Genomic DNA, 19,542 nt, shown 5'->3' on the forward strand with positions numbered 1-19,542 from the left:
CAATAAACTGAATATAATTCTGTGTTATTTTGGCTCCAATAAAGTCGTGCCCCTCTGTCTGCAGTCACTACTCTGTCTCTAGCGTTGTCCCACCCACAGTACCATCACGCAGGGACACGCAGCCATTTTTGCAAAAACTTGACTTACTGTAGAAAATTTTGGTGAGCTATTGTTTTTTATTCATGCTGCTGAGCCTGGGAGCTGTTTAATACACCTATGCTTGGAGGCATTTAAACAAAGTCAAGTGTTGGAATTTGTATCATCCCAAATTTTGACGCCAATATTTTCATTTTTACTACAAATGAATATCGGACCCAAATATCAGTTACTTCCTTGAAGACTGATTATCGATATCTATATCAGCCCTGAAAAAAAACATGTTGATCTTTCTCTACTTTGACACCTTTACTCTATTGGAATTGCTCCCATCTTGGCTGACCAAAATAAAGTTGTTTTGGCCTTTTCATTAGATTTGTTGACAGCAAAACAAGGAACATAACATAACAAGCTCCTAAATTTTACAGGAAAAAAAAAAGGGTTTTCAAATCAAATATCACAAATACAGAGAGGTTTACAGATGAGTCTTACAGGCTGGTCGAGTCAGAAGGCGATGGGATCACGTTGTTGTTACTCTCAGTGTGAATCCTCATCTCTTTTCTGGCTTGTGAGGGAGCATGTTACCTTGAAACCTACGAAAAAGAAGCATTTGCATTTCTGCCTGTTGACGCTAAATGAGCCGTGTGCACCGGCTGCACCCCATGGTGTGATGGTTTGTTCGTGGGTTTGAAGGTGTTGGCATATAAAAGAGTCCTGCTGAGCACCTGTTCTCGCTGCTAGCATGTGACTGACTGAGCAGCGAGAAGCAAACTGCTTGGAATGATGTGACTTGAAGCCAATATGCAACTGAGCCCGCACCACACGACACAGTTGTTTGTGATTTCCGTGGTGCCGTGTCCGTCAGAAACCACACGCAGGTCTGTCCACCATCTTCTCACCATTCTCTCGATTGCATCTTGGTGTTTGTTCAGGATATCTTTGCTCTGCTCTGCTTTCCTAAAATATCTCCTCTTCCTCTCTTTCCCCTCCCACACCTGCTTTTTTTTCCTGGAGATTTTGTCCTTTTTCAACTTCTTTTCCTTCTTCTTTCCTTTTCTCTCTTCTCTCCCCCCTTGTGTTGTGTCCATCACCCCCCTCCCCCTCCCACAGGTATTTAACCCCTCGCTCCAAAACAGAGTTTTATGATGTAACTAAATGGGTAGAAGATGTGAATAGAAACACTCAAGGACCTTTCCTTAGGTATTACCTCAGACCATGTCCTCTACCCCACACGCTTTTCTTTAAAACCCTCACTTTTGGTTTCAGTTTTGGCTCAGTCAAGGAGAGTTACAACTGGCACAAATCCTATCTATTTTATACCAACATGTCAAACTTATACCTTAAAGTAAACAGTGTTATCAACTGGCATGATGGGACTTGGAGTTCCTTTAAGGGGTATACTGTTAACCATCACAAAACTAAATCATTTAAAATATTATCAGTTTTAAACTCTGAAGTGTCTTATTTTATATCATCTTAACGTAAAAGAGAGACTAATCTTTTGATCAGCTGCAGTTTTTTTTATTTTCTGCAAATCATCCTTCTGTTTCTTGTTGCAAATGGCATAAATTGGCTTTAACTGCCTTTTTTAATTTTACTTCCATAGTATAGTTATTTCCCTTTATGTTTTCCTTTGCTTCTCCCCCTCAGTCTGTGATTTCCTCTGCATGTTACGTGTTGTGTCTGTGTTGACCCTGCATTGCGCCCAGTGACCTCACATGCCTTCACATCATTGTGACGTCACTGCTGCCAAATGTTTAAGAGCCCTGCGCTGACACTATCACTGTGCTGCTGAGAAAAACCGTAAGCCACTCCTCTAAGAGTAAACAAAGCATACAGACAAACTGTGAAGATTCCTGAGTCACAAGGAAGTTTATGGTCTCTCGCACACACGCAAACATACACAAACATCAAATTGTCTATCAGCACCGTGATCTGTAGACGTTCACCACGGCCTCACTGTTTCTCCTTCCACTGTTGTTACACAGCAAGAAATGATAATCTGAAAGAGTGGAGAGATGTGGGGAAGACACCAGGAAGCCCTGCTTCCAGAGCTAAACCATGAGACTAATTTCTCTTACATAAATACTGGTTGATTATTCACAACAATTACATGGGCATGTAGAAACAGCTGCTTTGGAAAACAAGGCAAATGTACAATAATACAACTGTAGAAACAGAAGGCTTCTTAGCTCAGCATTAGCATGTTCATTGGCCAACCAGCTGCTAAAAATAGTACTTCTGAGGTTAATGGATATGTGTGACTGGTTTTGAAGTTGAATAGGTTCGACCCAGATGATCTGATTAGGGATGAATACCTTTCACATTTGAAACGATGGGGTACCGATGCCTGGTAGCTGGCAATCAGTACCGGTACTCAATGGTACCAATTTTCATTACGTTTGTGTTTATGTGATAGAAAATATCAATTTGTTTAATAATGAAATCTCAGAGTTTTTTAAATTAACATATTTTCTCTCAATAAACAAACTTGAAATGCTGTGTTCATGTCCAGTATAGGAAATAACCTACTCTTCGTGACCTCACAGTCACAAGGATGCATTTAGGCACGAAACATGGTACCGTTCGATTTCACGTGAATTGGTACTTGGTACAACAGGTAGAAATCAGTTGGTACCTATAATTGGGTACCCATTTCTGGCTCTGATGGGTGATTTATTCACCAAAGCTCCTCAACATGGACTTAAACTTGATGCCATGCCGCAGCTCATATAACAACCATCAGACTCAAACCACAAATGTGTATTAAAACTTGAGTGGATTCTGGACTCTAGTGGACTAGAGTGGATCGCCTAATTTTTCAAGTGGACTCTTAGGAACTATCTGTGTTTTTAAAAACTGGTGGAAATTATTGGGGTGGTAAAAAAGCTTCTGGAAGAAGTGGGTATTCAACTTCCCAGCTCTCTCCACTACTTTGACCAATCCCTGCTGGGTCTGATTGCCCCACAGCAGTGGTGTAAACAAGCTGCTGCACACAGGTCAGGCTTTCGGTGGCTGTTCCACTGGTCAGATCCTCTCCCTCTGTTTCTCCAAGTCTGTTGTTCTCAACCTGCTCTGCTCAGGTCTGGTCTGCCGTCAGTCGCCTCGCTGCTCCCAGCATTCCTCATCCAAACACGCTCTGTAGTTCAGTTTTTGAAGAGGATGATTAGATGAGCTAGAGGCAGAAGTATCCTTTAGCAGAGCGTTTTCAAACAACGGCTAAAGAGGAATTTCTGCTCAGTCTGGCAAGTTTTGTCTCAGAGCTTGATGATGAGAAAGTCATGCTGTAGTACGGTGCAGGAGACTGAGACGATGTCCACACCGCTGCTGGAACTGTGTACTCTTGTCTACAGAGGTTGCTCCTAAAAGCTGAGCTTTGGTCACATATATTCAATTTTTAATAAATGACACAATGCTCTGCTTCTTTGCACATGATGGGCACTAGCTAAAGCTTTTATGATCAACCTCTCTGTAAGAAAGTGGAAATATTAGCTCAGCTGAAGGAGGATGTTGCCCAAAGCCACAGATCTCAAAGCAGCTTGACAAACCGAGCGTCACTTTATTAATCTGTCTGTACCTTTGGCCAGCTTCATCCTTAATCAACCCGTTCAGAAGAAGCCATGGTTTAATGATCTTACTTCCTGTTTTTTTTTAGGACATTATCCCCTGCCAAGTCCCCAACTTCCTCTACAGGATCCATTGCGTCCAGCAGGAGGTACCCGTACCCCATGCCCCCGCTCCCCGATGACCAGAGGAAAGGCAACAGGCAGAGCGCCAGGGCAAGTATTGATGAGCACTAAATGAAAGCAGGGGCATTTGTTGTAGGATGAGTCAAGTCCCATCTCGGCAAAGCAACCCTGAGATTATTTGAGATTGACTTCACTCGTCCACTCAGACAATAAATGATTTTAATCGTGGTAAAGGTTTAATATGAAAAGTTAATGTATCACAATGCACAGAAGCAAACTTCAGAGGTAGGGTCTGCAGGAAATTTTGTTCCTTGTCAGTAAACACAACATTCAGACTGGGCTCCTCCGTGACTCAGTGCCAGCTGCAGCACACACCCACAGCGACCGAAGCCACATGAACACACTGACTAGCTGAGCAACCACACACCGCACCGCATTTCTACATGGGAGAGATTCGAGAGCATCTGACTTAGCATGTTAGCACAAGCTAATCACTGGGTTATTTGAAGCATACCTGGTTAAGAGAAAGCCAACTCGCCTCACTCTTCATCCCGTGCTGTTCTCCGTAATAGCAAGTGAAAGTTGAACCAAGCTTCACTCTCATTTAGTAAAACACTTTAGCTGTTCAGCATTTCTTTCCTTTGGGCTGTGTTTTTCTTTCTCCACGCTTCTTCCAATCACTTATCTCACTGTCTCTTGCACACTGGGCGTGCTGTGATTGGCTGATGTAACCTCTCTTACTCTTAACACAACCAAAACATCAACATTCAGGCTGAGGAGAGGGTTGAGGCAGACACAGACACACATGTACAGAGGCCCATAGGAGATGATTGAGCAGGATTATTCTTGTAAAAGTTGATGTTTTATTTTTTAGGGGAATTCTGCAGACTCTGCATTTAATTTTTCAATCAAAGATTATTCTGCAAATATTACATTTTCTTTCTCTTTCTCTCCCATACTGTCCTCTTGTCTCCTCAGCTGTGGGAAACTTCAATATAACACCCGTGATACCCACTCTGCAAAAGACCTCAAGGAACTACACTTGTGTCTCCTTTTCTATAAATGAAAAACACAAAATGTAACAAAATTGACTGTAAACGACAAGAGAGAGACCCCCACTGGAGTGCAAATAGGCAAAGGTGTGTGTGAGCGAGTGTGTCCAAGCATCTCCAAGGCTGTCTCGCCAGGCAGCGTCATTCAGTGGATCTCTACTTGAAGGAGACGGTGGAGAGAACAACCACATCCACTCCAGGCCAGAAGAGGCTCAGACTGAGCTGTTCCTGTCTGCTCAGGACTGGAAACCCCCTCCTATCTACCCTGTTCCTCTGTGTCCTTAAACCTTAAACCCTGTCACGCCCTCTTTACCCCGGCTCTCATCACTTTGACACCACCGTTGCCCATCTCTGAACTGCTTGGAGCTCCTCTTTCAAAAAAAAAGGAGATAGAGCAGGTCATCACACTGCATCGCTGGATTTTTTTGGATCATTTTGACGCACGTGAATCATTGTAGACACACTGACACTGTATGCATGAGACAACCCTGTGTACCAGAAACCTCCTCCCACTAAAAAGACGAGAAGAGCTATTGTCTGATCTGAAAGGAAGGCATGCGAGGTGGTGGTGATTTTATTCCCTCTGTAGGATGAGATGCTTTCCCTCCTCTATAGGTAATCCATCATGTATCATCATTTGTAGCCCATAACCAACAACATGGACCCAACCTGGCCCTGTCCGTTTTGAGCGTGTGTAAATATGTACAGTGAAATACACACAGAGTATGCTTTGGCTTTTATTTTGAAGGAGGTATAAAATGGAGTCTCCTCTCCTCTTTGGGTTGTACTGTGTTGTAGACAGTTCCTGTAGGTAAGTGTAGAGATCCTGCACTTGTTCTTCTGTCTGTGATCCTGTTTTCTGTCCTTTTTTTTTTTCCTCCCTCTGGCTTTTTCCTGTGTGACTGTAACCTAAAAAGCTCCTTCCATCCACAGCAGAATGTAAACATGTTTCTTTTTTGTTATGTAGACATAGGTTTATCCACACTCTGAAGATATACAGACAACCAGACACGACTGAGGACAAATGGGTAGAGATGTTGACTGTGGCACATTGAAAGTGTTGCTGAAGCAGAGCGGATGAATATCATTTTTAGGACATTTTAAATAGTTTACCATGTCATTCCTGTCTGAAATGAATGGACTAAGATGTGTTTGGTGTAGTTAGAGGTGTGCCACTTTTCACTTGTGTGGTTTTGGAAGATTTTCCATTGATTATAGTTAATATGTCTTAAGTTCTCATGGTTCTAATTAGACTTCTGGATCTGGACGGATGAGAAATCAAGTCACCAATGTGAATGAGGTCGTTGGCCAAAATCTGTGAGAACAACGAAACTAAGAAATGTGCATTTTGGATTTAGCTGTAACAGCAGAGATATTTAGCCTTGTAAATGATTAAACTATGCTGTACAGTGCTTGCTGTTTGAGCTTGTGAAAACCAGCAGCATGAGAGTCCTATTTTAAATTTAGTTATATCTCCAGGTAGGCTGTATGTGAGACTGTAACGGGAAAAGAGCATGTCACTGAAAGACTTTTTCTCCTCAGGAAAGTCGGGACATGGTTTGAAATGACTGAGGATGACTTTTTGTGCTTTGACTGATGCCTGTGTTACTATTTAAGGCGGATTTATCAGAATTTTTGTTACATTATTCCCAGAAGCAAGTTCTTTGTACAGTTAGAGATGAATTTGTTGTCTTAAGGCCTCTTCTCTGTCATCCTGCTGTTAAGTTTTTATTCCTGTGTGAGCACTCTTTTATTTGTTATCCATGTATGACTTAGGACTGTATAGGTAAAACAACCATCACAATACTGGATTAATATTGCTACAAGTATCTTTTTTTATCGAGTACCTTTGTAATGTCCACTTTTTTCTCAGCATTATGTACAGCATTGATTCAAACAGTAATTAAGTGCATTATTGTGATTATGTGTGTTGATGGGTTTGAATGGAGACTTGTTGAGTTTTTTTAAACACATTTGTCCCCAGGCAGATAGTGGGGTCATCCCTCTGGCATGTGCTAATCTGTATCATATAAAGTTTGGACACACATAATGTTGTAAATGAGATGTATACAGGCTCATGACTTGCCTTCTACCAGAGCTGTCTTCTTTGCTCTGGTCTTCTTTCAGTATTGTCAGTGTTTAGATGCCCAGTCAGATGTCCTGGGCCACCCAAGGCTGTAGAGGGCGGTATCTCAGAGTCCTTGATTATATTTTTAACATCATATATTGTGCTACAGCAAGACATACTTCCCGGTGTCACGGACATTGCACCGCTGAGGAGAAGCCGCAGGCTACAGTGTTTTTTGTCGTTGTACAGCTGTCGATTTCTCAAACATATCTGATCCCGCACACGGTCGGGCAAACAGAGACGACATTACGGCAAAAAATGTCCCCACGGGTAAGCCGTCTGTCTCAGTCTCAGCAGGGACTTGAATGTATTTATGTACTGGAGAACACCAACCAACCAGTCTCACCCCTTCAACCCGCTGCCGGACACATCAGCCCTCTGCTGCAGGAGCAATGAGGACTCTACACGTGCGAGTGAAAAACGACAGTCGCTTCTTTTTTTTTTTCTTTTTTTAATTTTTGCAGATATGCTGTACAGACTGATGATGCAAAAATAAATGCCATTACTTTCCTTTCTCCTAACCATTCAGTATTGTAATATATTTAATATAAAATAAAACTTTCATCAACACTTCAGGCTTTGATGACATTCTTATATTGCTGTAAAGGAAAAGAAAGCGCACATGTGAGAAAAAACATTTATTTACTGTTTTGCATTTTCACATGTTGAAATGAGCAGCACACACTGATCTGTCATTGTCCGTATTCAGGCACTAACACCACATGAAGATAACTGCTGGAGTAAACTTGAGCACAGCTTTCAAAGTTGACCCCTCCTCTCTGGCTCAGTGACACATGCAAAGCCTTTCTGGTTTGTTCTGAAGATTTAGCAACTGGTTGCTGAGCTTTCATCAGCCCAATCCATTAAATCCACACATGCTCAGACTCACAGACTCTGAGACATGGTGTTTGTAAGTCTGTGAGTGCTGTCTGACTGACACAATGCCAAGTGCCTAGGCCCTCTGATGCAGATTTTACAATGACAAACCTGGTACTTTTGGCCCCACTAAACTGTGGAACCCAGAGTTCAATGTCAACCTGAAGATGAGAGGGATATAACTTTCCAGTGTTGAAAATAAATGAGTACATAAATTTACACAAAGCAGGAATGAACAAATAACTTAATTTATAAGTTGGCGGTTTAGATTGACCATTTTTGTTATTAAATCTAGGTTTAGCTTTATGTTGCCAACCTTTAAAAGAGGACTCGATATGCAAGAGAACTAAATGAAACATTAAGAATCAATGCACCAACCGAGCACTAAAAGTTTCATGACGCAGAACTGGCAATCCTGTCCACAGTACCTTTGACCTTACAAGCTGACAACGTGAAGGCTCCAAACTCTGACTAGTTTTGTGATGTCAGGAACTGTCTGTCAGAGCTTCAACATCCAGACATTTTTACAGCAGTCAGAGTGAAACTCATCTGTCAACTGTCATAACAACAACAACAACAAAACGGTGAGTAGTTGTCTGTGTTTGTCACAAACCTTTGAGTGACCGCAGCGTCTGCAGTCTTTCTTGATGGATGGCTCTAGAGGCTGTTTCTGCGCTTTCATGAAGTGATTCTCTGATGGAGTTTTTCAAATGTTCAATACCAAATCCAGAGCGGGCAGAGACAGGAACCACATGTCTAAAGTTCAGAAAGTTCTTTGGTATCATGTTGTCAGGCAGCAAATTGGAAAACTCTGCCATTGGGGGAAAAAAACAACATTATGACCTTCAAGAACATTAAGATACAGGCCAACTGTGGATCAAGGTCCTGTTAACATGTTAGAGGGAACATAAATAGGTGTGATTAATTTGTTTTGTCTGAGGCACATGTCTGTTTGCTGCTTAATTTGTCTTACGGTGAAGTTTTGTTCTTTATGCAGCTCATGTGCTGTGAATTTGTCAAGGAGCTCTTTTTCCTGTTTACGTTTTCACATGTATTCATTATCTCAAGTTGCAAAGCATTCTGCTTTTCAAGCAACTGCAGACTAAGGCCTGACCCACACATATATGGATATATTCCTAAACGCACATTTTTCTGTCCAATTGGGCCTTTCAACCACACGAACACGGCGATTTCACCCACACAAACAGAGATTTTTAAAAACGGATAAAAAAATGAAGAAATAAAAAAATATCCGGTTGAGTGGATCCGTGTAGCGGTGTTAAACGGAGCTGGTGTTGATGCGATGACGTCAAGCGCCTAGCAACAAGTCACTGTAGCAACGGTTAATATCCTGTGTTTGACTGCACATGCTCATAACGTTCTTCTTCTATGGTTTTCACATTTTGCTAACCTGCCACTTATCGGCCAGGCATGGCATTGCAGGCTTCAGAGGCGATTGTTTTCAGTTTGACCTCTTTGTATGGACAAAGATATTTCTGTGGTGTGGAGAGAGATTTTTTTTTTAAACAAGGACAAAAATATCCGATCAAAAAAATATTCATATACCTGTGGTTCAGGCCTGAATATAAATGACTGATACACACCATAAGTAGAAGACAAAAGCCTAAATTTAGAAAAATATATTTGTTGCATCAAAATCAAACTCACTTTAAAAGTGATAAAAGAATAAAATTCACTAAATTTACCATCTGGGTTTTGTAGCTGCTCCTTTAACTCTGCTAGTTTTTCCTCTGCATCAGGCAGGTCCATCTTATTCACCACCAGCAAAGCAGGTTTTGAGACGAGCTCCTCTTTGTACAGCTCCAACTCCTTGACACAAAGGGAAGAGTGAGAGGAGGAGGACCAAGAAGAAGAGGATGGAGAAGATAAATGAGATCTGAACAAGGCGGGGAATCAAAGACTCAAATCTGTGGAATGTGGAGAATACTGTGCTTCACATAGTCTAAAGCTTTTTCTGTTAAAACAGTGTAATGCATATTAAACAAGAGTCTTAAGTTTTCTCACTGACCTTTGTCAAAAGTTGAACAGCTTCAAAAGCTGACCTGAATGGTGTTTTACTTGCCAACTGGAAACCGGAGACATCAACCTGCAGCCACAGAAAAACAAAACCTGTCTTTATTACATGTTTCAGCTCCTTTCTAATCACACTGAATCACATATGTCATCATGTAAACATATTTATAGGAGTCATACTGTCAACATACCACAAAAAGTAGTTGTTTGGTCCTCTCCACATGTTTCAGAAACTTGTGGCCCATGCCTTTGTTTATATGAGCTCCTTCAATCAGGCCGGGAAGGTCAGCCACTGCAATCTATTAAAACCACAACACCTCTCAGTGTCAGGAAGGTGAGTGATGGGAATTCTTTAGGACATTCAAAATAAAGTACACTTGTTTTCATTCCCTTACCTGTTTGTAATCTTTATACATCAGTTTGCCAATTTCAGGCTTCAAAGTTGTGACTGTGAAATGACAACAGTTTTGAGAAAGACCACTGATACAAAAAGAAAAATTACCAAACGACCTGAAGTACTGTGGGTAGTGTGTAGTTTTATGTACTCACAAGCATAGCTGGCAATCTGAGGTGTGGCGTTGGACAAAGCTGTCAGAAGAGATGACTTTCCTGCATTTGGGAACCTAAGAGTAATTGAAAACCAATGTAAGAGGAATATTTAGGTCTGCAGCAGCAATTAACATGTAAATGTGTCTCTGCTCTCACCCAACAAGACCCAGGTCAGCAATTAGTTTGAGGTCCAGCCTTATCTGTTTAACCTGACCCTTACTGGGCAGAAACCCAGAGTGGAAAGAGCCTCCATGTCCTCCTTTTGCAACCTTAAGACGATCACCATCTGCATTCAGCTCACCTTTGAGAAAGAATAATAATAGAAACAGAATATTTTAACTTTAAAGTAACATTTTTAGGTTGTTACTTTTTGATATCACAAATGGTGTATGTGTGGATATATGTCCTGTTGATTATAAGGAGAAATAAAGCTTTGAAAAACATACTTTTAGAGACCTATTGCACTGAGCCATCAAATTAAGGGATGGTCTAAATCAAATGGAGGGGAACTGGGGTTACAGTTTATGAGAGATCTTTGTCCACACACCAAGTATTCTGCCATCATCTGTGGTGACTGTGATACCAACAGGAGCGTGGATCTCCCTGTCCTGTCCCTTCTCTCCTTTCAGTGCCCGAACACTGTGGATAAGTAATATTCACACAGTTAAACAACTAAAAGAGATGAGTCAAGCATCTATTACACATCAACATCCTGGGTCTCTGAAATTCCCAAACCATCAACTCATATCAATAGTATATGAATAATCGTTAGTGAGAGATAACTCATGATTATATGTTTATAAACACACCTGCTGTTGGCTCCAGTTCCACCTACAAATCGTTTCTGGGGGTACTTTTCCTTTACCTTCTTCAAAGTCATATTCTTTGCAGACACCACCCAAACATCCCCTCCATCACCTCCCTGTCCCCCTAGACGGGGTAAACCCATGCCACCACTGCCTCCAGAGACGTAAAGACGCAGGTTATCCACAAAGTTTGAATACTATGGAAGAAATAAACACAACAATCACAAAACTAAAAAAAAAATAAAAAAATTATACTTTAAGCAACATTGAATAAGTTGGAGACAGGCACAGTGATATCACTTTACAAATTTAGGACCTAAAATATATAGTGACTGAGGCATGCAGTGAGCTTATTGAATACTCAAATACCTTTAATCTCAATATTTCTAGTTTATGTTTTTTCAGTGTGTTTATGATTTGTTTGTTCGCCATCATTGCCAAATTTCAAGACATGTCCTTAATGGGACTTCAAAGGGAAATTTAAGACACTCTAACGTATGACTTCTGTTAACTATGTACTACACGCACTAACACCAAATAACCGTGAACATGTTATCAAAAGTAGGTGAAACTGTCCACATCGATACATTATATATCAAACTAGGAGTACATATTGAAAAAAAAATCTTGAGACTACCTAAATTAAGTTAGTCTGCCGTATGCTGATGCTCCAAAACAGACTTAACAGCGTCAGTTGCTGCAAAAGCTCAAAACAAAGCTAGCACACAGTTAGCTCGCCTGTCAATGTCAATATAAAAACATTCAGTGATGAGTCATTGTCGGATGAATTAACAGGAGATACAAAGTCTTCACTTCACTTACCTTCCTAAAGCAGATTCTACCTAACTGAACCATCTTCGGTTGTGTTTATTACTTCTTTGGACCGTATTCATTAAGCTAACGGGTATTCCACATGTGTTTGGGTTTGTAAGACGGACAGGAAGTGCTGAAGTCTCTCCAGCTCATTGGATGATGAGACGAAGAGGCGGGGCTCTGGCTTTGAATGACAGCTGCTGTGTACAGTGTGTCTCCTGCAGTCTTCAGTCAAGGAAAGCATATTAATGTAGCACATACTCGGTTACTGTGAAAGCTCAAAAAAGAAGTTTTTTTAAATAAAAATAGATAAATAGATAAAAAAAGGTATGTCATAATAACGGGATAGAATCTCATGACTTACTGTCTCGTTATAAAAATCATAACTATGAGATACGTCATAAAATTGAGGTGAAAAGTCATTTTTATTGGATTTTGTCTGAAAATAAAGAGATACTCAGTCATAATTATATCCGATTCTGACTCACCTGGCAGAAATGTGCTTCCATTTCAGAAAGACGGAGTTTTTAACAAATAAAATAAATGAATGAATAAATAAATACAATTAAAAAGGTCGGGTTTTAGGTAGATTTTGCAGACCCGGTTTAAAATATTTGCTAATAATTATTCGTATGCTATGTGTTGTGGTAAAAATAGATCAAGTTTGGGCATTTTGTCAAGTTGATGATTTTGGAACTTTCTTTTAAAATTCAGTTGCGTCAACAACGCTCAAATAAACCATCATACCAAGGATCATTCTCAGTTAAGTGAGAATGCTCCAATGTGCAATGAGTCTTATCTTATTGTAATGAAAATTATTAGAAAATAATTTTCTGAATAAGAGCTCAGATATTATTTTTTACAAGGTGGTTTGACTGTGTTGTCCCGAGTATTTGTGCGATGAATTTCTCTAACACAACGTGTCCTAGTTTGAGCCCACTCAGTGAGCAGCAGAGAGTCGGCGGCGCTGTGAGGATGCTGAGAGATGCTCGGATCTTCCGGCTCTCTTCCCTCACTCCTGCCGGTGCAGCATGAGATGCGCATGTGACGACAAAAGCAAAAGCAGGACCCGGTCTCTCCCTCTTCCTACACACACACACACACACACACACACAAACACAAACACACTCCATCCCTCTCTCACACGTACACACAAGCATCAAGGGACAAGAAAGACCTCTACCACAGACGACGTTTACAGACACATCGGACCTGAATGAACCAGGTCTGTGCGGATTTAACAGCACAGGGGTAAGTGTCTGTGATGACGAGAGAGCGGTTGGCTGATTATCTCATACAAGACCCCGGACACTTGCATAGATCCTCCCACTGATGTCTGCCTATTTATACGACCAGAAAGGCTGTCGTCGGTCGTGATAGGAGGACGCGGCAGGGAGACAGAGAGACTCATCAGAACGAGGTAAGAGTCCCTGTTCTTGGCCGAGTGTTGTGGAAGCCTGTGAGTGTGTGTCTGACCTAAATTATGCAATGTTGGTTACACAGCCGCAGTCGCATGTGCTCCTTGAGCCTCATTAGATGCGGGTTGTAGGGACTATAGGAGTCAAAGCAGTATATAGTTAAAGGTTTGAGCATGTGGACTCATGAGGAGGATGTTTGATGATGAAGATGATGAGGCAACAGACTGCTCTCTACTCCATCACCAGCGTGTATTGTATCACCTTTTCGTAGGCTCTGCCATGTGCTAAAGTAGAGCTAATTTTGTAGACGTCCTCCAGGCTGCTCCGTCTAAATCAGTCCGAAGTTGCATCGAGGCTGTAGTAGTAGGCCTGTAAAAACCAAACGCACCTTTAAATAGTTTTTAAAGTGTGTGAAAGAAAAAAAAGACAGTTTTTACTTTTCGTGTAGTTAGCCTTTATTTGCAACAACTGCTTGATTCAGAAATAAAGAAAAAAGCAATATTTCATTTTGAACTATAACACTGATTTTAAAACAGTTTCACACTCAGCTCAATTCATTTTCCTTTTCTGGTCAATAATACTTGGCACAACATGTCCTAGAAAGCATGATCCATCCCCTCTGCACATACATACATGCATGCACAGTGAAGAACCACAGGACCAGAAATACAACAGAGGAACAAGACTATTTGTGTGGTATCACATTTTTGTTTTCAATCTGTCTAAATGTTCTTAATAAATGCAATGGAACTGGTCTGCACTTTGGCAATACATGAAATGTAATTTAACATCAAGGATAACGCATGTTACTTATTTTCAATGAATTCAGCTACTGATTTAACAGACAGCAATGGTTGTTGCACTCGCTGTGGGGTATTTACACTGTCAAAAGCACTGAATGGAGCATGAATAAAAGAACCATCTTTAGGAGACACTTTGTATTGCTTGATGCTTTATTGTCCTGGGTCATTAGCTGGTGTACAATTTAAAGCTCAAAGAGAGGGAGAAAACACTTGTATACCTTTTAGTTGCTATTGTTAAGTCATTCATATCATTTTCAGATTTTGGATAAATAAAAACAAAGAGGCAAGGGTCTTGAAAAAAGCAGATCCAAAAAGAGACTTATTTATGTAAGAACTGATGTTTGTGGTGCATATGAAAGCATAAGCAAAGCCATAAAAAGAGAGAACTTTTTCATGTTTGCACTGCTGGGTTTGTCAAACTGAACTCTGTTATGGAAATACCAGTATCAGCTTGCCAACCAGGGGCACGGCATTCTCCAAACAGGACAGGCAATGTGTGGAATCCCGGTGCTTTCATTGAAAAGGGTAAACAAGCCAACGACCAAAGACAACCAGTACAGACACACAGACAGGGCAGGGGAGAAGGGGGGTCGCATAAAATGAGACAGACTGTATTGGTAGAAGGGAAGATGTAGAGGAAGGGAGCCAGAGTTTTGGGATGTAAGACAAAAGCTATGTGGGCAGTGTCATGCTTATAAAACAGGGACAGTGGACACTGTAGTGGGTAATGTTTTGGCGGGAGTGTGTGTGTGTGTGTGGTTTTAGTGGCTGCGGGGTATAAGAGGAGGAGCCCTCTTGGTTTGGTCTGTCAGCATGCCAGGACCACATTGTCACCCCGCTGCTGTTGAAAAGGGCGGTAAAGACATAAACAGGCCCAGTGGGATTAGGGCCCACTCGGAGGAGTGATCTGGGGGATTTGCTGCCCGGCGGGCACACAAAGGCACTGTCGTGTAACAGACAAACACTCACTACACATGCTCAACAGCAACGTTTCACAACAGACCCAAGCCTACATAAATCTGATTAGGACTCCCTTTTGTTTGGGAAGCCGCACCGGGGTTAACACAGGCTAGCCCTGCTGCGGGCCCTGTTTGGCAGGACAGGGGGTGTGTGGACGTTGGCGGGACTGTAAAGAAAAAAAGTCAGTGAGGAACGTAGTGTTGTGACGGGGTGTTTCCACGTGTGTGAAGCCCCAGACAGACAGGGAGGGTCATGTGTGTGGAAGCACAATAACAGGATGGATAAAGGTTTTTCTTTCCTCTGTTCACTGTGCGTGTTGTTGTCAGCTGATGATGGTGGATCTAAGCTAACGTGAGACAACAACATTGTCAGACACAAAGACAGCAAGCTGGTTCAAACCTGTTCAAATAATCTGACCCAGAAACATGAAAGCAGAGGGAGCACAGGGGCCTCTACTTTCACTAGTTCACTAGTGGATAGATACAGAACTGTCCAGAATTTTCTTTACATTTCTGTCATTCCTCCTCAGAGCCGGCTCTGGCCCAGGCTGCAGCCATGCCTCTTTTAGAAGAGACCACTCTGCCACAAGAGCACCCACCCACTGTCCCTGTGGTCATCATCGGTAAACTTTATCTCTTTATATCCTCACCTCTGTTTACACTGTTGCCCACACTTGTTTTTTACCGTCCCATCAGCTCTGTTGACTTTACTTGACCAAATAATGCTGAGTGTGGCCTTGTGTTACCAACCCAACCCTGGCCCATTTTTAGGCAATGGACCATCAGGAATATGTCTGTCATACCTTCTCAGTGGATATAAGCCCTACCTAGATCCAGCATCTGTCCACCCAAACCCAATACTCTACAGGAAACTCCAAGAGACCAAGCACCTACCCATCACAGAACAGGTAAAAACAACTACCTACCCTTCCACACAAATTTATGATCACAGTTGTATGATAGGAACTTTCCCTTGCAGGATTTAGAATATTTGAGTGAAGGTCTTGAGGGCAGATCAGGGAACCCAGTGGCTGTCCTTTTTGACTCACTTCTGCATCCCAATGCTGACTTTGGCTATGAGTTTCCCCCTGTCCTTCAGTGGAGGAGGGAAAAGCAGCACCACATCCCACACCTGGTGCTTGGGAGGGCAACGCCTGGAGGTGCCTGGCATGTAAGCAATAACCCAAATTGAGGTCAGTATTTTCTGTCCATCAATTTGTTTTTGTCCTTTCTTACAGTTCTCTCTACAATTCCCTTCTCAGGCAATGCAAGGATCTATGCTGACTATCAGTCTGGGCATCTGGATGGAGCTGCCTGGGGTGAACTACAGAGACTTGACCAATGGGAAACGCAGGTACAGAAAGATGACAACGTTGCAAGCACTAGACGACTTAGCTAAAATGTTGAATTAACCCATCATTCTCTTCTCTTCAGGGATGTGACCAGTGACAGAGCCACCCCAGAGGAGATCTCTTCTTATTACCATAACTATGTGAAGCTAAAGGGCCTCCAGAAGAATTTTGTCGACAATACATATGTGACCTGTGTCCAGAAACTCTGCCGGCATGAGGGAGAGGGTCTTGAAAATGGGCACACTGAAAAAGGAGATGGGGGGGTGGGTGATAGTGTCAATGAAGGCTTTGAAGGAAATGGAGTTGAGTGTCTCAGCAAAGGAGCAGGGGGTGCTCTTTGGGAAGTGAGGGGATACCAGCAGCTGCAGAATGACACTCACGTCCCCTTCTCTGTGTTCGCTGAGAATGTAGTTCTGGCCACTGGTGCGTCTGATTCGCCAGTGCGTTTAGGTATAGAGGGAGAGGACCTACCGTTTGTGTTCCACAGCATCTCAGACCTGGGTTTGGCTGTGAGCCAAAGGAAACTGGACATAAACTCAGATCCAATTTTAGTTGTTGGTGCTGGTTTAAGCGCTGCAGATGCAGTTCTGTGTGCTTGTAACAGCAACATCAGAGTGCTGCATGTCTTTCGCAAGAACCTAGACGACCCAGACCTCATCTTCAAACAGCTGCCCAAAACGCTGTACCCAGAGTACCACAAAGTCTACAACATGATGTGCTCTCAGACCTACGTTAATGTGGCCCCCTCCTCTGCTTCTAACAGACCCCAGACAGTGAGTATTGCCTCTTCAGTGTGTGCCAAGATGTGCCCAAAGCCCCAGCTGGCAGCCGGTAACATGGCTGGTAATTCAGGCGTCGGCTTATTTCCTGACTACACCAGTTTCCCTGAACACTGCGTGGTGTCTTTCCAGTCCGACAAGAAGTGTTTGCTTCAGGGGAACAACTCCCTCAAAGCATTCAAGATCTCCATGGCCCTGGTACTGATTGGGACCAACCCAAACTTGTTTTTCTTGAAGGGACATGGCCAGTATCTGGGTCAGGATCCTACGAAACCAATCAGTTGCAAGCAGAACCCCATTGACATCCACCCTTACACTTTTGAATGCACCAAGGAGCCAGGTCTGTTTGCCATGGGCCCTCTTGTGGGAGACAACTTTGTCCGCTTTTTGAAGGGAGGTGCTTTAGGCATTGCCTCCTGTCTGCTGAAGAGACTCAAGAAGAAAGGGAAGCTCATCAGCAACAGCGGGAATAACTTCATTTGAAAAACATGGTGGAGAGAAGAGCCGTGCATGCTGGTTAAAGTGCGAAGTTTTCAAGCATGCTTACCAACACATGTAGGAGGTGAAGGAAAAAAAGAGAGGTTTCAAATGTTAAAATCCTCGATGCAGTGTTTTCTCATCAAAGCTAAAGCATTTTTACAACTTTCCAAGACCAAAAAGACAGTGGATGTACAGTTCCTGGTTTCTAATGAAACAAGCTTCCAAGAGTCTTATCCGACCTCATTGGAAGTCCTGGGAAGTCTAAGCTACCATGTGCCAATGTTTTGAGTTAAGCTGTAACCTCATGACGTGATGGGACATTTTTTCATCAGGGTTATTTATTTCTTTAAAATGTGTCTTTCAATTTAACTTCCAACACATCTTAAGCAGCTGCAATGGCTGTCGTTGAAAACTCCAAAGTAGAAGCTGCTATCGCCATTCTCCATGAGTCTACAGCTACATGTGCGAACAGCACAAGCAAACTCCTCTGATGGAGTTTTATCAGAACTCAAATTAATACAACCTTAAGTGGAATGTGTACGGACCATAGACTGTATAAAGAAGAATGAACAGCATAGCTCCGCCATTTATAATTGGACAGCTTTGAAGCCAAAATACCCCTGACAGAGGCGCCATTGTGCAGCCGGGGTCTGCGCAGTAGACACTGTGATAGATGGTAGGACAATCTGAGTACAACTGGGTGACAAAAATGTTTTCTCTTTCGAAAGTCTATCTAATAACCCCCCTGACATAATTTATGATGCCCCCCAAAAAAAAGGAACAACAGCAGTCGTCAGTCTTCGCCAAATGTGACGTAAAGCCTCGTCTTTCCCCTCTTATATCTGATGAAAATGAAACTTTTCCAAAAAAAAGAGGACCTGAGTACAAGACAGTCAAATGATATCTTCAAATCACCTCAACAATAGATGCGAGAAAGATTTCTACATGGTTTATTAATTTTCTAAAGTTTGACCACAGCCCATCTGGAATGGCTGAGGAGATAGATTTTTGGACCCATACTGCAGCCGGCCACCAGGGGGAGAAATTTTTGTGGTGACCTCACTTTGAGGCGAGCAAGATGACAATTTTTTTACAGTCAATGGTTTTGATGCACACAAGATTGATGTGAGGAAAGGCGACCATAGCAAAGCAATCATTATGTTCCTGATTATTCTGAGCCTGACAGTTTCTTTTTGTTTTTGCTTTAGATGAGTCTTTTTAGCTGCTAGTGAAGATAGTTTGAGCCATATAACTTCAAAAAGTTAGAGGAGTCATGACTTTAAGCTGTTGCTTTAGTGTAGTGTGACTATCTTTCTATGCAACCCAAATACAGATCTGAATGTTTTCTTGGAAACCCAAGAATATGAGGATGATGCATCTTAATTCTAGTATTTTCTACCAGGTATGGGCAACTTGTAAAAGGTACTCCAGTATACATTGAGAATCATCTTTTATTAACATTTAAATTAAGCTTTGGAATTAACTTCAGAACATGAAGAATGACTAAATGCACATAATCATTCTGAAAAACAATGTACACTCAAGTCTTCGACATGAAACTTCTTACTGACTAAGGCCATAGTTTAGAATTTGTCATTTAGTCAAAACAAAAAAATATTGCATCACGGTTTTCATACAGTGATGCCCCTTGAAATGACTGCCATTACATCATTGCAAGTTAAATTTACTGTGAGATAATTATTGCCTT

The 19,542-nt window shown here is 41.9% G+C and overlaps 3 protein-coding genes across 5 annotated transcripts in view; 2 read left to right on the top strand and 1 right to left on the bottom strand.

Moving 5' to 3' along the window:
- The window catches only part of adam22 (ADAM metallopeptidase domain 22), a 73,066-nt gene extending 65,531 nt beyond the window's left edge, over positions 1-7,535 (top strand). The window contains exons 30-32 of one of the 2 annotated variants that reach the window (XM_074683821.1): positions 1,207-1,296; positions 3,752-3,875; positions 4,764-7,535. In XM_074683821.1, the coding sequence (XP_074539922.1) occupies positions 1,207-1,296; positions 3,752-3,875; positions 4,764-4,784 (235 nt within the window). In that variant the 3' untranslated portion in view covers positions 4,785-7,535. The remainder of the gene's footprint in view (positions 1-1,206; positions 1,297-3,751; positions 3,876-4,763) is intronic. The other variant, XM_074683822.1, reaches the window with a different exon arrangement.
- Positions 7,536-7,549: 14 nt separating this feature from the next.
- gtpbp10 (GTP-binding protein 10 (putative)) lies at positions 7,550-12,190 on the bottom strand. Its single transcript, XM_074683823.1, has 10 exons — positions 12,053-12,190; positions 11,234-11,427; positions 10,972-11,063; positions 10,581-10,725; positions 10,425-10,498; positions 10,271-10,323; positions 10,067-10,174; positions 9,871-9,948; positions 9,548-9,671; positions 7,550-8,652 (listed from the first exon to the last, which is right to left on the bottom strand). The coding sequence occupies exons 1-10, from the start codon at positions 12,083-12,085 to the stop codon at positions 8,447-8,449; spliced, it is 1,107 nt and encodes a 368-aa protein (XP_074539924.1). The 5' UTR covers positions 12,086-12,190; the 3' UTR covers positions 7,550-8,446.
- Positions 12,191-13,113: 923 nt separating this feature from the next.
- On the top strand, positions 13,114-19,328 carry osgin2 (oxidative stress induced growth inhibitor family member 2). 2 transcript variants are annotated; one of them, XM_074682880.1, is made up of 7 exons: positions 13,114-13,294; positions 13,400-13,463; positions 15,754-15,846; positions 15,995-16,131; positions 16,203-16,394; positions 16,486-16,577; positions 16,658-19,328. In XM_074682880.1, the coding sequence occupies exons 3-7, from the start codon at positions 15,780-15,782 to the stop codon at positions 17,835-17,837; spliced, it is 1,668 nt and encodes a 555-aa protein (XP_074538981.1). In that variant the 5' UTR covers positions 13,114-13,294; positions 13,400-13,463; positions 15,754-15,779; the 3' UTR covers positions 17,838-19,328. The 2 variants fall into 2 exon arrangements, with proteins under 2 accessions (XP_074538981.1, XP_074538982.1); XM_074682881.1 differs by having other exon boundaries at positions 13,404-13,463.
- The last annotated feature ends 214 nt before the right edge of the window (positions 19,329-19,542 follow it).

Source organism: Halichoeres trimaculatus, unplaced genomic scaffold (genome assembly GCF_033239565.1).
Source record: "Halichoeres trimaculatus isolate MK-OKI-2021-1 unplaced genomic scaffold, fHalTri1.1 fHalTri1_scaffold_12, whole genome shotgun sequence".
Classification (NCBI taxonomy): domain Eukaryota; kingdom Metazoa; phylum Chordata; class Actinopteri; order Labriformes; family Labridae; genus Halichoeres; species Halichoeres trimaculatus.

Excerpts from the sequence above, each read along its gene's own strand:
- osgin2 (XM_074682880.1), top strand. The coding sequence starts at position 15,780 with ATGCCTCTTTTAGAAGAGACCACTCTGCCACAAGAGCACCCACCCACT. Across the intron at positions 15,847-15,994 it reads TGTCCCTGTGGTCATCATCG|GCAATGGACCATCAGGAATA; the intron begins GTAAACTTTATC and ends GCCCATTTTTAG. Across the intron at positions 16,132-16,202 it reads ACCTACCCATCACAGAACAG|GATTTAGAATATTTGAGTGA; the intron begins GTAAAAACAACT and ends TTTCCCTTGCAG.
- gtpbp10 (XM_074683823.1), bottom strand. The coding sequence starts at position 12,085 with ATGGTTCAGTTAGGTAGAATCTGCTTTAGGAAG. Across the intron at positions 10,499-10,580 it reads GCTGACCTGGGTCTTGTTGG|GTTCCCAAATGCAGGAAAGT; the intron begins GTGAGAGCAGAG and ends AATTACTCTTAG. Across the intron at positions 8,653-9,547 it reads GCAGCTACAAAACCCAGATG|AGTTTTCCAATTTGCTGCCT; the intron begins GTAAATTTAGTG and ends CCCCAATGGCAG.